Source organism: Corvus cornix, chromosome 12, assembly GCF_000738735.6.
Source record: "Corvus cornix cornix isolate S_Up_H32 chromosome 12, ASM73873v5, whole genome shotgun sequence".
Classification (NCBI taxonomy): domain Eukaryota; kingdom Metazoa; phylum Chordata; class Aves; order Passeriformes; family Corvidae; genus Corvus; species Corvus cornix.
Genome location: NC_046342.1, coordinates 14,973,682 through 14,985,561, shown reverse-complemented (window position 1 = coordinate 14,985,561; position 11,880 = coordinate 14,973,682). Strand labels below are relative to the sequence as shown.

The following is an 11,880-nucleotide window of genomic DNA, read 5'->3' as shown; positions in this document are numbered from 1 at the left end:
GGGGGTAGGTAATAAAGAAATGCCCACCTCAATCAAACAGATCTTTGTCACTTCTGACTTCACAATGATGCTTTTTATTTATAGAAAGGCTGCTTTCCAGTGGTGTTTGTTGGTACCTGTGGATGGATGATTTGAGTTCTGCTAACATGAGGTTGCTAACTCTGGTGATGACTACTTTGGGGCAGGTTTATCACAGGGGGGTTGTCACTTTTTTCCTATGGAGCAACTCAAATACCAGTTCCACTGAGGCTGAGTCTGGGAATCCACCTTTGCCAGGACTGCTGTTCAGAACAAGCAGCAGAGATAAGGGCAGAAACACTTCATGCTCACTTTAGATCCATTACTTAGGGACCTGCTCCAGTGCTACTGCACCTATGGGGTTTCAGGGAGTGGCTGCAAGCTGCCCCTTGGTTTTATTACAAGGTGGTCATACCCAGCCTTAGCTTGAAGAGCCACCAGCTCCTGTGAGGGAAGGACCTCAGGCCCTCAGGGTCAGGGAGCAGCAGCTGCCCCTGGATGAAGCCAGGCATAATTCAGCCAGTACCTGTCTGTCCCAGTCCCTGACTATTGACACATTTGCACTTTGAGACAGGTGGTGAATTATGTTGAGTGCCAAGTTTATTCAAAGCAAAGGAAATGGATGTTAGAAAATTATAAACTGAGCACAGTTTTCCCTTCACTAAAGGGAAAAGTGCTCCAGAACCGACTCGTGGAACCAGGGACACAGGGAAGATGGGAATGATTCAATGGGCTCGTTTTGCTGGCGGCAGTGTCATCACCAGTGTGGATACAAAGCATATTTGCCATGTTAACATTGAAAATAATGTTTCTGAATAAAGTTAACTGCCTAATGTTATGACTTCCACTAAATATGTGAATTTGCTGCTTCTAAGAGGCAATGTGAAAGAGGAAGTATTACTTTTGTGTACAAATTTATTTATTTATTAGAAAATTTGGTACAATGTTGTACATTGAAAAACATGTAAGATATTGAAGTGTCTAACAAATGGCATTGAAGTGTCTTTAATAAAGGTTCATTTATAATATTACGGCTGATTTGTTGAGAGTGAGCTTTTGGGAGTTTCAGTTGAAAATTAAATAAAATTCTAATCCATTGCTATAACTCTTTTCTGTCTTTCTCTTATGGAAATGGAGATTAACTGCCAAAGTACCTGCTCTTGAAATTGGGCCATGAGATCCTGGGGAACAGCATGAGGCTCTGACAGCCTGGCATGTGGATGGGGTGGAATTTGGGGCTGGATTGGAAAATACAATACAGAACTCATAAGAAATACATTTCCAATATATCAGCTTGCTTTAGTATCTGGCAAGTCCCCCTGTCTTGGCAGTGCGAACAGAACAGTTGGGGGAGTGAGCATGTGTGCAAGTAAAAACACAGCCAGGACAGCACCAGACTCAGCAGCAGTTGTGAACACCTCTGGTGTTCCCAAACCCCAACCCCACCCTGGATGGAAATTCCAGAGGCAGCTTTGGAGATAAGCCTGAATTCTTGCTTTAACTAAAAATCTCAATTCAGTTTCTGTATATTTTTTAAAAATTAAAACTATTTCCCCCTTGAAATTATTACTTTGGGTATAAAACAGGTTGTCTGAGAATACTCAAAGTTCCTTAACATATGTAGGAGTTAAAATTTTTTAAAATTGAGAGAGGCTTTAAGAGGCTAGGGCCTGAGGTGATGACAAAAACTGATTCTGCAACATTAAATAAAAACAAAAAATGCACCATTTGGACCCAATGACATAAAGATGATTATTTACAGCTCAAGTAATTAAATGCATCAACTGTAGTGCTAACCCACTCACCATGCTTAAAGAGCTTAAACAGAAAATGTGATAGACTTTTGAGACAGAGTAATAAATCTTCCTCCCTCCCAGCCCCTAAAATTGGATCTGATACATATATACAGGATACATGTATAGAATGTCATAAAAGAGACAACCTCTCCAGCAAGCCATGGTAACGAGTAGCACTACCAACCAGCCAAGACAGGACTTGGCTGAATTCCCAATTTTAACTGAAGATTAAGAATTATGTCCTTTGTTCTCTATGTTTTACTTGTCTGCCAATTATTTTCTAAGTTTTGGCCTCTACAAAGTCTTACTACATGTCATTTGTGTAACAAAACATCCAGCCTGGGCTGTTGGTGCTCTGGGCAGGGGCTCTGGTGTCACTTGTGTCCCCTGGTCAGTACATTAACCTGGTCTGGCATTTGTTCTCCCTCCCTCCAGACTCTGAACACCTGCACATCGTCCTCATGAGGGGAACAGCCTCACAGTTAAATTACAGCACCCTAGGGCAGCACATCATCCCCAGTACATCAGCGTTGGGATGACGGGGACGGAGTGAGCACGGAGCACGCACGGTGCCACCAGAACCAGTGACCTGGCATGGCTCAGTCATGAGGAACTGCCCAGTATCATGGCCCAACCCACGGCCGTGCAGGAACCCATCACCCACCACAGTCCCTTGGCTTTGCCTGCCCTCAGAAACACCCTCCACAGCTAAACCTCCTCAACCACCACTCAGCCAAGCTGGTGCTGTAAACCTGACCGCCAGCACCGACTCTGGTGATAATTTTGCGTAATTCCAATAAGGTCTCCTCACACTCCTCCCCGCACCGTTTTGACTGCTGCAGCTTCTGTTTCCTACACAAGAACAGCACCAGAATTTTGCTCTGCCTGCCAGCAGCCCCCTGAGAGCCCTCAGGATCCACCCTTACATCGGCAGAACTCCGATGTTCTCCCTGCCTTACCCTCCCAGCCTCCCTCCCGTGCTTCAGCACTTCCATCCTCCCGCTGCTTCAGCAGCTGAGGGATGAAGACCAAAAGAAGGCAGAGCTCCATGTCTTTGCACAAGCACTGCTGTAAAATAATACAAGCCCATGCTTTTACTGGAGAAATGTGAGTGTGGTTAATAAAGCTGCGTTGGCTTCCTCACAGGAATGCTTGCTGAGCACCTGTACGTATAAACAGGAATATAAACTTCCACAAATACAGCTCAAATCAGAAACAAATGGATTATTGTCTTTTACAAAGAGCTCTCCCAAGCCAGAATCCTTTCGGTGCTGTTGGAGGGCAGCAGGCTGTAACTCTATCGACCCCTTCCCCTCCCCTGTTACGAGGCAGGTGCCACTGAACGATGAAAACTTGCTTTATTTCAGCCTCCCCACAGCCCCCGAGCCAGAGCTTTCCAAAACACTTTCCCTGCAGGAGTTCTAATAACGCCTTTCGCAGCCACCGTAATTAGCTGTTTACCCCCCAAACATTACTTTTTTGGCACAACTCTTCACAATGACCTCACCCACTTTCCATGCAGGAAAATTTCATGTTTGGGAAGCTGGATTATTGGAGGATTTAGTTTTCTCTAGCAGGGAGAGTGGCTCTCAGCCTGCAGGACAGCTGCTGTGAGGGGTGCCGGAGGAAGGCTCTGCTCCCAGCCCGACTCCTCCTCTGCCTCGGCGGCTTCTCCGGCTTCTCCCCCCGCAGGAGCGGCCGGGCTGGCTCAGAGCAGCAGCTGCCGAGTCTTCTCATATGTCCCCAGGAAGATGAAGCCTCCCAGGCTGATGGCTGCCATCCGTGGGACAACACCTGCGAACAAGCTGAAGGCAAAGGAAAAGCAGTTTAAGAGGACGAACCGGGAGCAGATGCAGGGGCTTCGGAAGACAAAGCCAAGAAAAACTCTCTCTTGCTGGTTTCTTAAATCCCACCCCACTGCTCACTGAAGGAATCCGTCTGGGCTTCCCCAACACAGCACTCCCAAAGCTTGTGATTTTTAAGCTCTCTCCACGCTCCTCAGGTGCAGAAGGAAAAGGCAGGAGGCTATTATGGGCCACTGGAAAGGGGAGCTCGGACACATGCCCACAAAGAGCTGCAGACTGGGAACATCCTGTCTGCAGGTGGGAACATCCTGTCCTCCACTGCCCCCACCAGCCCCTGTGTCAGGGGCTCCCCCTTGCAGAGACAGCCCTGCTCACTGCAGTGGCTCATTCCCAGCAACACGCAATAGCCGTGAAGGAGAAGAAATATTCAATTTATGGCACCTTCACCTTTTTTAGGTGCCTGATCTTCATAGTTCTTTGAAATTAACAGGAAACTTGTGCAAAGCCAATTGCTTGACACATCTAAACTCACAGTTGGTTTAACATCTTCAGGACAGGCCAGTGTATCCTCCCAGAGGATTACAGGCTTCCTTTGTGGCAAGCAAGGATTAAACATTAGGCTTGAATCCATCTGGCATCCCACCTCCTTCCAGATCTATCACCCTCGGCCTGGCTGAGGTCCACAGGGATCCTGTCCCTGGCTTTTCCAAACACTGCATGGTCCTTGCTAAGAGCGTGCCCACAGTGGGACATGGTGTAATTCCTGGTGAGACCTGGCTGCTCAGGAGCTCCCTGCTCCTGCTGCACAGGGAAACCTCTGACAATAATGAGCTCTGCAAAGGAGCCTGGAGCACACAGGCAGATGGAAACATTTTATGGCTTTACTAGACAGCAATTGGGTCTATTACCATAATGACAGCTTTAAAACAGAGTAATTTGTACAAGGCATGTATGGACAGAGCACTGGTAGGGCAAATCCTAGGGAGCAGCACACACCATCCCTCTCCTGCCGAATTAGGGAGCCTCATTACGGGAGCAGGGGCAGATATTCGTTTCCAGAACAGCCCACTCGAGACACAGCTATTACACAAACAGGGGCCCATAACTGAGTTAACCCAGAAGCTGCATCCCTGGCAACCCCTATTACCAACCATCACTTCCAAGAATCCTGGCCCTGCTTCTCCCAGTTCCTGTTCCCACCTGCCACCCGTGGCCTCTCCACACTTTCCCCATGGGCTCCCTTTCTGCATGAGGGCAGAGCTGAACAGCTGCAGGCAGGTCCCAAATCCAAAGAGCAGAGCTCTGTGGCAGGTCTGATCTGAACTGCTCTCTGCTGGGCCATGCCTGCGCCCATCAGCAGATGAGATAAATTGGGTTTATTTCTGCTGGCCCCATCAGAAACCACTCTGGTGGGTAGAGGTCTGCTGTCTAGTTGGATTTGCTCTCTGGAGATTTCACCTGGCACTCTGCCACTCCTCAGTTCCTAACAGGAGACTAACAGGACCCCTGCAGTTAGACTTTGGATCATTGAATCATTTAGGTTGAAAAAAGACAAGCCCAAAATAACCCAGCACTGCCAAGCCCACCCCTAACCCACGTTCCCAAGCACCACAGTTACACACTTTTACAACACTTCCAGGCTTGCTGATTCCACCACTTCCCAGGGAAAGATGGTAAGGCAATGCAGGGCCTGGACACAGCACAGAGGGGCCAGTGCTGAAAAAAGCACCGTGTAACCTAAGAAGTACCCTCTGGACCAATGAGGCGGCCATACTGACACAAACTGCTGCTCTCCTCTGGCCACAGCTCTGCACCCAGCTCTGCACCCAGCTCTCTCTGTGGGCAGCTTGTGCTCTGCACAGCAGCCAGCGGGGCTGGCTGTGAGGAGCAGCATGGCTCGGGTTCAGCGGGCAGCAGGGACCGAGGGGCGAGCAGGCTGAGCGGGGCCGCCGAGCGGGGCGAGCAGAGGCCGGGCAGGAGAGCGAGGACAGGGCCGGGCCCGCAGCAGCGCCAGGCACGGGGCTCCTCGGGGAGGCCTCGGGCAGCCGATAAATGGCACACAATGAGCCGAAGTGACGCTGTTCATAATGGTTTTTATATCCCACAGCTCCTCCCATGGTTTTCCCATTCACAGGAGATTTGTGGACAGTCTGGAGAGTCTCACCCCACAACAGGGTTACCTCGCCTCTCGGGGTGTAATTTGCAGGCTGGTGGTGGAGGCTTTCTCCCCCCTGGTTGGCTGCCTGGCAAAATTCCCCCAGAGATAGGACCCTTCTGTATTCCCTGAAGACAATTTTCTCTGCTCAGAGGCAGAGCTGCTCTCCTCCCCTCGAAGGGGTAGCCCAGTAACAGAGCCTTTCTCTGTGCATGTGCTGTTACTGCCGAGGCATGTGCCCTTCTGGTACTTTTCCACTGAAATCGAGATTCATAACTCACACTTCAACAAATAAAACTAAACGATGTTGAGGGATTATTAAATCGGTACCTCACACGTGCCAACTTCACTCCAACCACGAAGCTCATGGGAGGAACAGGACACCTGGTGCAAAACCACCAGCTCCATCCCCAGCTCCACAGAGGCCACCTCACCAGCATTACCACTCCAATAATCCTTGTGTTTCTCACCAATGAATTGGGAAGCTTCATCCATGGCTTTAAAACACCATCTCCTTGTGTGAAAAGCTGTCAGACAAGATGCAAACTTCCTTTCCTGTGAATGATTCCTCTACCCCTCTGGCAAGAGCAAAGAGGTGCACAGATCCACTCACCCCATTGCTATCCTAACCCCTACCACAGTCCTGGCTCTCCCTGGACAGAAATGGATGTGGAATTTCTTGGCATGAAGCAGAGGGATTTACTAGGTGCAGACCAGGAAGCTGAGCCCTGTGCTCTGGTTTTAATAAGGTGGCAATAAGCAATGTGTCTTTCTGCCATCAGAATTCCTCCTCTTCAAGTACGAGATTTATTAGAGGAGCCATAAATCATGTCATGTTGCAACTGGCCAAAAAAGCCCGACATTTTTATTGGTTTTGATTAATAGATTTATAATTGGCAGCAGGCATGACAGCCTCTGCGTTTATTTTTCCCAAGACTTTCTTCCTTTTCCTTGCAGCTGAAGCAGCTTGGCCTCCTTTACATGTTACTTTTTCTCCAGATCTCTTATTGTTTTGATTTCAACTGAATTGTGTTCCCTTTGGTCCTAGTCCACTGGTACTATCTTTGGGCAGAGTTTAATTCTGGGTTGTTTAGAAAAGGGCACTGCTGAACCACCCTGAAAAGAACACAAACATACATTTTTACTTTCTGCTGTTGGCTGGGGTACGGGGCAGGTTTTCTCAGTCAAATCCAGGCCTCTTCACACCCTTCAGAGCTCAACTTCCACCAGCAGCCGACATGGCCTCACTTCTTCCAGTCCCTTTCAAAACATGCCTTAGAGTCCACCAAGCCATGTAGGACCCCAAACTCATCCACTGCCACATCACCTCATCCCCTCCAAGAGGCAAACCTGAGACAGCCCATCCCTGAGTGTTGCCGGGGGGGACAGCTGGATACCTTCCTGGAATCGGTGTTCAGGAACTTCCTGCAATTTGTTTTGAATTATTTCCCACATGTGTAGAAAGAGGGTTGAACTTTTATTAGCCAGGCAAGCAGAGATCAGATGTTCTGAGAAAGCTGTCCCCCGCAAAGCTGCGATGTGCACAATGCTTCAGGCAACAAAGGTTAAAACAGTGCCCTGAAAGAGTGAGAGGGTTAAAAACCTAGGGAAAATTACAGGGAAAAGCCCCAAGCTTCAAAAAAACCCATTCATTTCTCTTCCAGGCCAAAGGCAGGTGAGACATGAGCCCTGCTGAAGGAAGCACAGGCTGAACTTCATGGACTGGAGAAGTTAAGACATATATTCACTTTCAGAGGCCAACTACTGGTATAAGACACACACTCAAAGAGGACAAGGTAGTGTAAGTGAAGCAGTGTCAGTAAAACTCAATAATAATTTTGACACCTCAAAATGTTGTAGAAACACTAGCAGAAGACTCTGTATTCCTACACTGCTCCAAGGTCAGGAGAGCAATTCTCTGTCTCAGGACTGGACAAAGTGAGGCACTTAAGAGACTGGATGGACATCACCCCAGACTTCCACAGCCGGTCAGAGGAGAGCCCAGAACATTCCTACACTCTGGCTACAGCAGGAAAGCCCTGGAGAGCTGATCTGTGGCTGCTCAGACCTACTCTTTGTACTCAAGCCTGGCTCAGAAAACTTGCGCTTTTGCAATGCGTTCCACACTGCAAAAATCTGGGGCCATGTGCTCAAGGCCAGACCTAACAGGAGGTTCAAAGCACAAGTCAGGGAGCACACGGCTCCCTCCATCTGCTTCAGCTTTTCCCCACGCTGGCATTGCCTGCTCACTTTGCACTTCGCAGCAAGAATGGACAATTGAAAGGAACAGAGGAGACCTTGCTGGTGCTTTCAAATCTAAAGAAATTGCCAGGAGGAGGAAAAACTGTCCATAAGGGGCATGTGGATCCTATGCTGGCCTTTCCCAACACCTCAGGAGAGGTGATTCACACCCCTCAAATAAAACTGTTGTCTTCGCTGCAACGAGATGTGCCTGAATTTAAATGGATACAAATCACAAACGCACACATTCACAGGGAAAAGTCCATCATGGGTTATTAACACAAAGCCACCCTCGCCTCTGACACCTGGAGCTAGGCTTAGAGGTTGGATATATTCCCAACAATGCCCCTTTTCTGTGCTCTTCCCTGGACACTGCCCCCAGCCAGTGCTAAAGTGAGGACACTCAACCTCCCTGAGGAACTTGTTCTTGGCTACCTGACTGTTGCTCCCTGTCCAGGTGTACAGCAATCAAAAGGCTTTTCTGTATGCCAGTATTTAAATATAAACAGATCCCATCCCATCCTCTCACACCCCCTAACACACAGACACACAACCCCTGAGGTGCAGCATGTCCTTACCCTGACAGGCCTTGTGTCCTCCAGATGCCACCAAGGGCAGCCAGAACATTCCCACTGGCATTGCTGGAACCAGCCTGCACCACAGGGAGAGAGAGATTGGGAACTGTTGGCAGAGGTTTAGTTATTTACTGAGCACCTGTCCCTGGTTAGTGCTACATGACAGGAATTACAGACATCCTAACGACCTCCTTACCCCAGGCACAGGCAAAAGCTCCTCGTCTCCAGGAATGAAATAAAGGACACAAAGTGAAACAGAGGCACAGAAGAACAAAGCAATCAAGGTCACAGAGCTGGTTAGTTCAGAACTGGACACCCGGTCCCTTCTGCACTACACTCAGCTCTACATCCAGCAGCTGATTCTGCAGTAAGATATGAATAAAAACACAGTCTCGAAGCACCAACAAGTGACTTTGCTGCTCCTTTAGATTTAAAAGAACCAAAAAAAACCCTGAGTAGTGAAATGCATGTGAAAATTGTCTTGAGTGCAAAACAGAGGACAAACAGCAGGACTAGAGACAATTAAATTCCATGCGTGACCTAGTTAATGTGAGATGACTAATATAAATGGAATGGTCCCAGAACACCTCAGAGCATCCTCATTTCTTTACCTGGCTGCTCAGGAGAGAGGCAGAGATAAATGAAACCCAGTTCTTACAGGTTTATCACTGACACTATCCAAAGACAAAGAAGCTGCAGCAGGCACAAACCAGCAATGACAGATACACAACACAGCAACATGGTGAGCATAGATGTGACTCAGCTGGGGAGGTGCACATTATCAACAAGAAACACCCCAAATTGAGAGACCAGAGCAACAGGGTGAAAAACAGCCACAGAAACTTCACAATGCCCATCCTTCACCAACACAACAGCTCTCTTCAGGGCTGGGAGAAAGGCTTTAGGAACATCCACCTGCCAAGGGCTCTTAGCTCTGTGGCTGTCAGCTCTGCTCTGGGTCAATGAGATGATGATGGGAACATCAGACTCAGTAGCAATTTCTAAACTTACTAAACTCACTGAACTTATAAGCAATCTTCCTTCTGCCAACCCCCCATCACAATCTCTGTAGCTTAACTTTGTAGGACAGAAAACCCAGTACCAAGCCCTCCTCAGAAAAGACATACACACACTCTGAATTTTCAAAACAACAGCTGAATAAATCCCTGATGGGCAATTTAACTTTGGGTGTCTGACTCTGCAAGGCTTTTCTCCTAAAGACACTGCATGAGATTCTGGAAGCTGAGCACAAGCCCAAGTCTGTTTCAGACAGCTCCTTTGGGAAAGGACCAGAGAGGAGCATTCAAGGAAAGGAACACAACAATTTCATTAGTTCTGCATGCAGTGCCTGTTCACATCTACTCCTGCCTTCGAGGACAAGACCAGAAATGATTATTAATAGGTGCTGGATTTCAGTCTGTAATGACCCTACAGAAACCCTGGAATACCCAGGCCATTCACCAGCCTGTCTGGTGGCCTCGTTCACTCTTACCTTTGCCAACATAATTCTCGTCTTTGCTACGTCGAGAGGTGTGGTGACTGCAGCTGCAAATCCACCTGAGAAAATTAAAATACCAAGCACAAGTGAGACATTGTTGTGTGAATATAAATGCCACACTGCCTATAATTCCCAGGGCTGTGGTCAACACTGCTCTGTTATTAATGCCCACAGCACGTTCCCTCACGTCAGAGCCCAGGTACGTCTGTCCAAGGTCTGTACACAGACCTTGTTACTGTGTATTGACTTTAGAAAACAGCTCTCTGCTGGTTAACTGTAAATCCAAACATCCCCGGGGGCATTACTGTCTTTTTGTTCTGGACTCTGTACATATACGAACATATGAAGGTTGCAAGGATAACAGATTCCACTTCCAACATCTACAGCAAGTTTGGGAGGAAGAAACTGCTTACTCATTTGCAGAGATGGGAAAATAAACCAGTCACACTGTGTTCTGCCTAGAGAATTAAAGTCTGACCATGTAAATGCTAGAAAGATAGAAACATGTTCTGTATCTGAAACACATATGCTTGGGCTCCTCAGTAGATAGACACAAACTGGATCTGGGACTGTTTCAAAGAAAAAAGACAAGTCAGTGTTTGGGATGGAGCTCATCTCCAACAGATTAAATCAGCTCCACTTTGGATAACAACAGTGTGAAGCTGCCCAAAGGTCTTAGAAAACTGTCAGAAGTCTGCTGCCACAAGTGCCATCTTACCCTCAGGGGCATTTTTATTCTCTACTCACTCCCAAACTTCACCCTTGGAGCTCATTACTGTCACTTGCCACAGCCAGCTCAGCTGTGACTTTCCTCCTGAAAGCCAGAAATCTTCAGCTTATCCATCTGCATGTCTCATCCCCAAACATGTGTGTGTCTGGCTCTGTATTTTAACCCTGTGACTATAGCCTGGCCTCTTGTGCTATCTAGGGACCAGCTTTGCTGCTTTTCCTCCCAGGATTTTATTCCCTTTGCCTTATTTCCCCATCCTAAAATCAACTCTAATCTTTCCCTCCTCTGTTCAAAATATTTCAAAAGAGTAATTCATGCTGAGGAAGAGCCAAAGTGAAGGAAACTTCTGAAATGCAGGAGCAGCAGTAAGTGAAGAATGAAAGGGGAAGAAAGGGGGGAGAAAAGAGAGCAAGAGACTAGTTCTGAAATCTTTCTTCTTCCTCCTAATTTTTTTTTCCTCTGGAGCTTGTATAAATCCTGTATCTGCTACAGCTGGGAACAAAGTGACTCCAAAGACTGAAGCCTACACAGTACCCAGGGAATAAGCCAAAAATAATCTGTTTTCTGTTCCAAGTTTTATGGAATGTAGAAAAATTGATCTCTCTTTTCTTGGGATGGGAGAGGGGGAAAAAACATTTCTTCTAAAATCTGTAAAGTAATAAAAAATCCGTTTTCCCTGCTGGCTTGTGTTTTTACCTGCATCTCTCTCTCTCAACCACCTTAACTTGAACATATTAAACCTCTGTTTTCCGACGGAGGAGGCTGGGCCAGCTGGCACCCTACTTGACTTCTTACAGTTCATTAAGGAATGTCCCATGACAGTTCAGGAGATGCAGTAAGGCACATGTGCAGTCCCCTGGATCTCAAACAAGAATAGCAGGAAAGCTGAGTTAGTGAACAGCCCAAATGCCTGGTTTAGGAGCAGCTTCCACTCCCATTAGGCTGGCCCATGTGGTTCACTATGCCGGAAGCTTTCTAGCAGTGATACCTCACTAAAAAGCAGAAAAAATGGGCTGTATTCAAGAAGTCAAAGCAGAAACTATGAGCAAGTTAAACTAAATT

The 11,880-nt window shown here is 47.5% G+C and overlaps 1 protein-coding gene across 7 annotated transcripts in view; it reads right to left on the bottom strand.

The window, feature by feature from the left end:
- Positions 1-915: 915 nt before the first annotated feature.
- SLC25A26 (solute carrier family 25 member 26) overlaps positions 916-11,880 on the bottom strand; it is an 84,857-nt gene continuing 73,892 nt past the window's right edge. For 3 of the 7 annotated variants that reach the window (XM_019280326.3, XM_010390198.4, XM_010390199.4), the window contains 3 exons: positions 10,083-10,147; positions 8,594-8,667; positions 916-3,619 (listed from right to left, as the gene is read on the bottom strand). In XM_019280326.3, coding sequence (XP_019135871.1) covers positions 3,548-3,619; positions 8,594-8,667; positions 10,083-10,147 — 211 coding nt within the window. In that variant the 3' untranslated portion in view covers positions 916-3,547. The remainder of the gene's footprint in view (positions 3,620-8,593; positions 8,668-10,082; positions 10,148-11,880) is intronic. The other 4 variants (XM_019280330.3, XM_019280329.3, XM_019280327.2 and 1 more) reach the window with 3 other exon arrangements.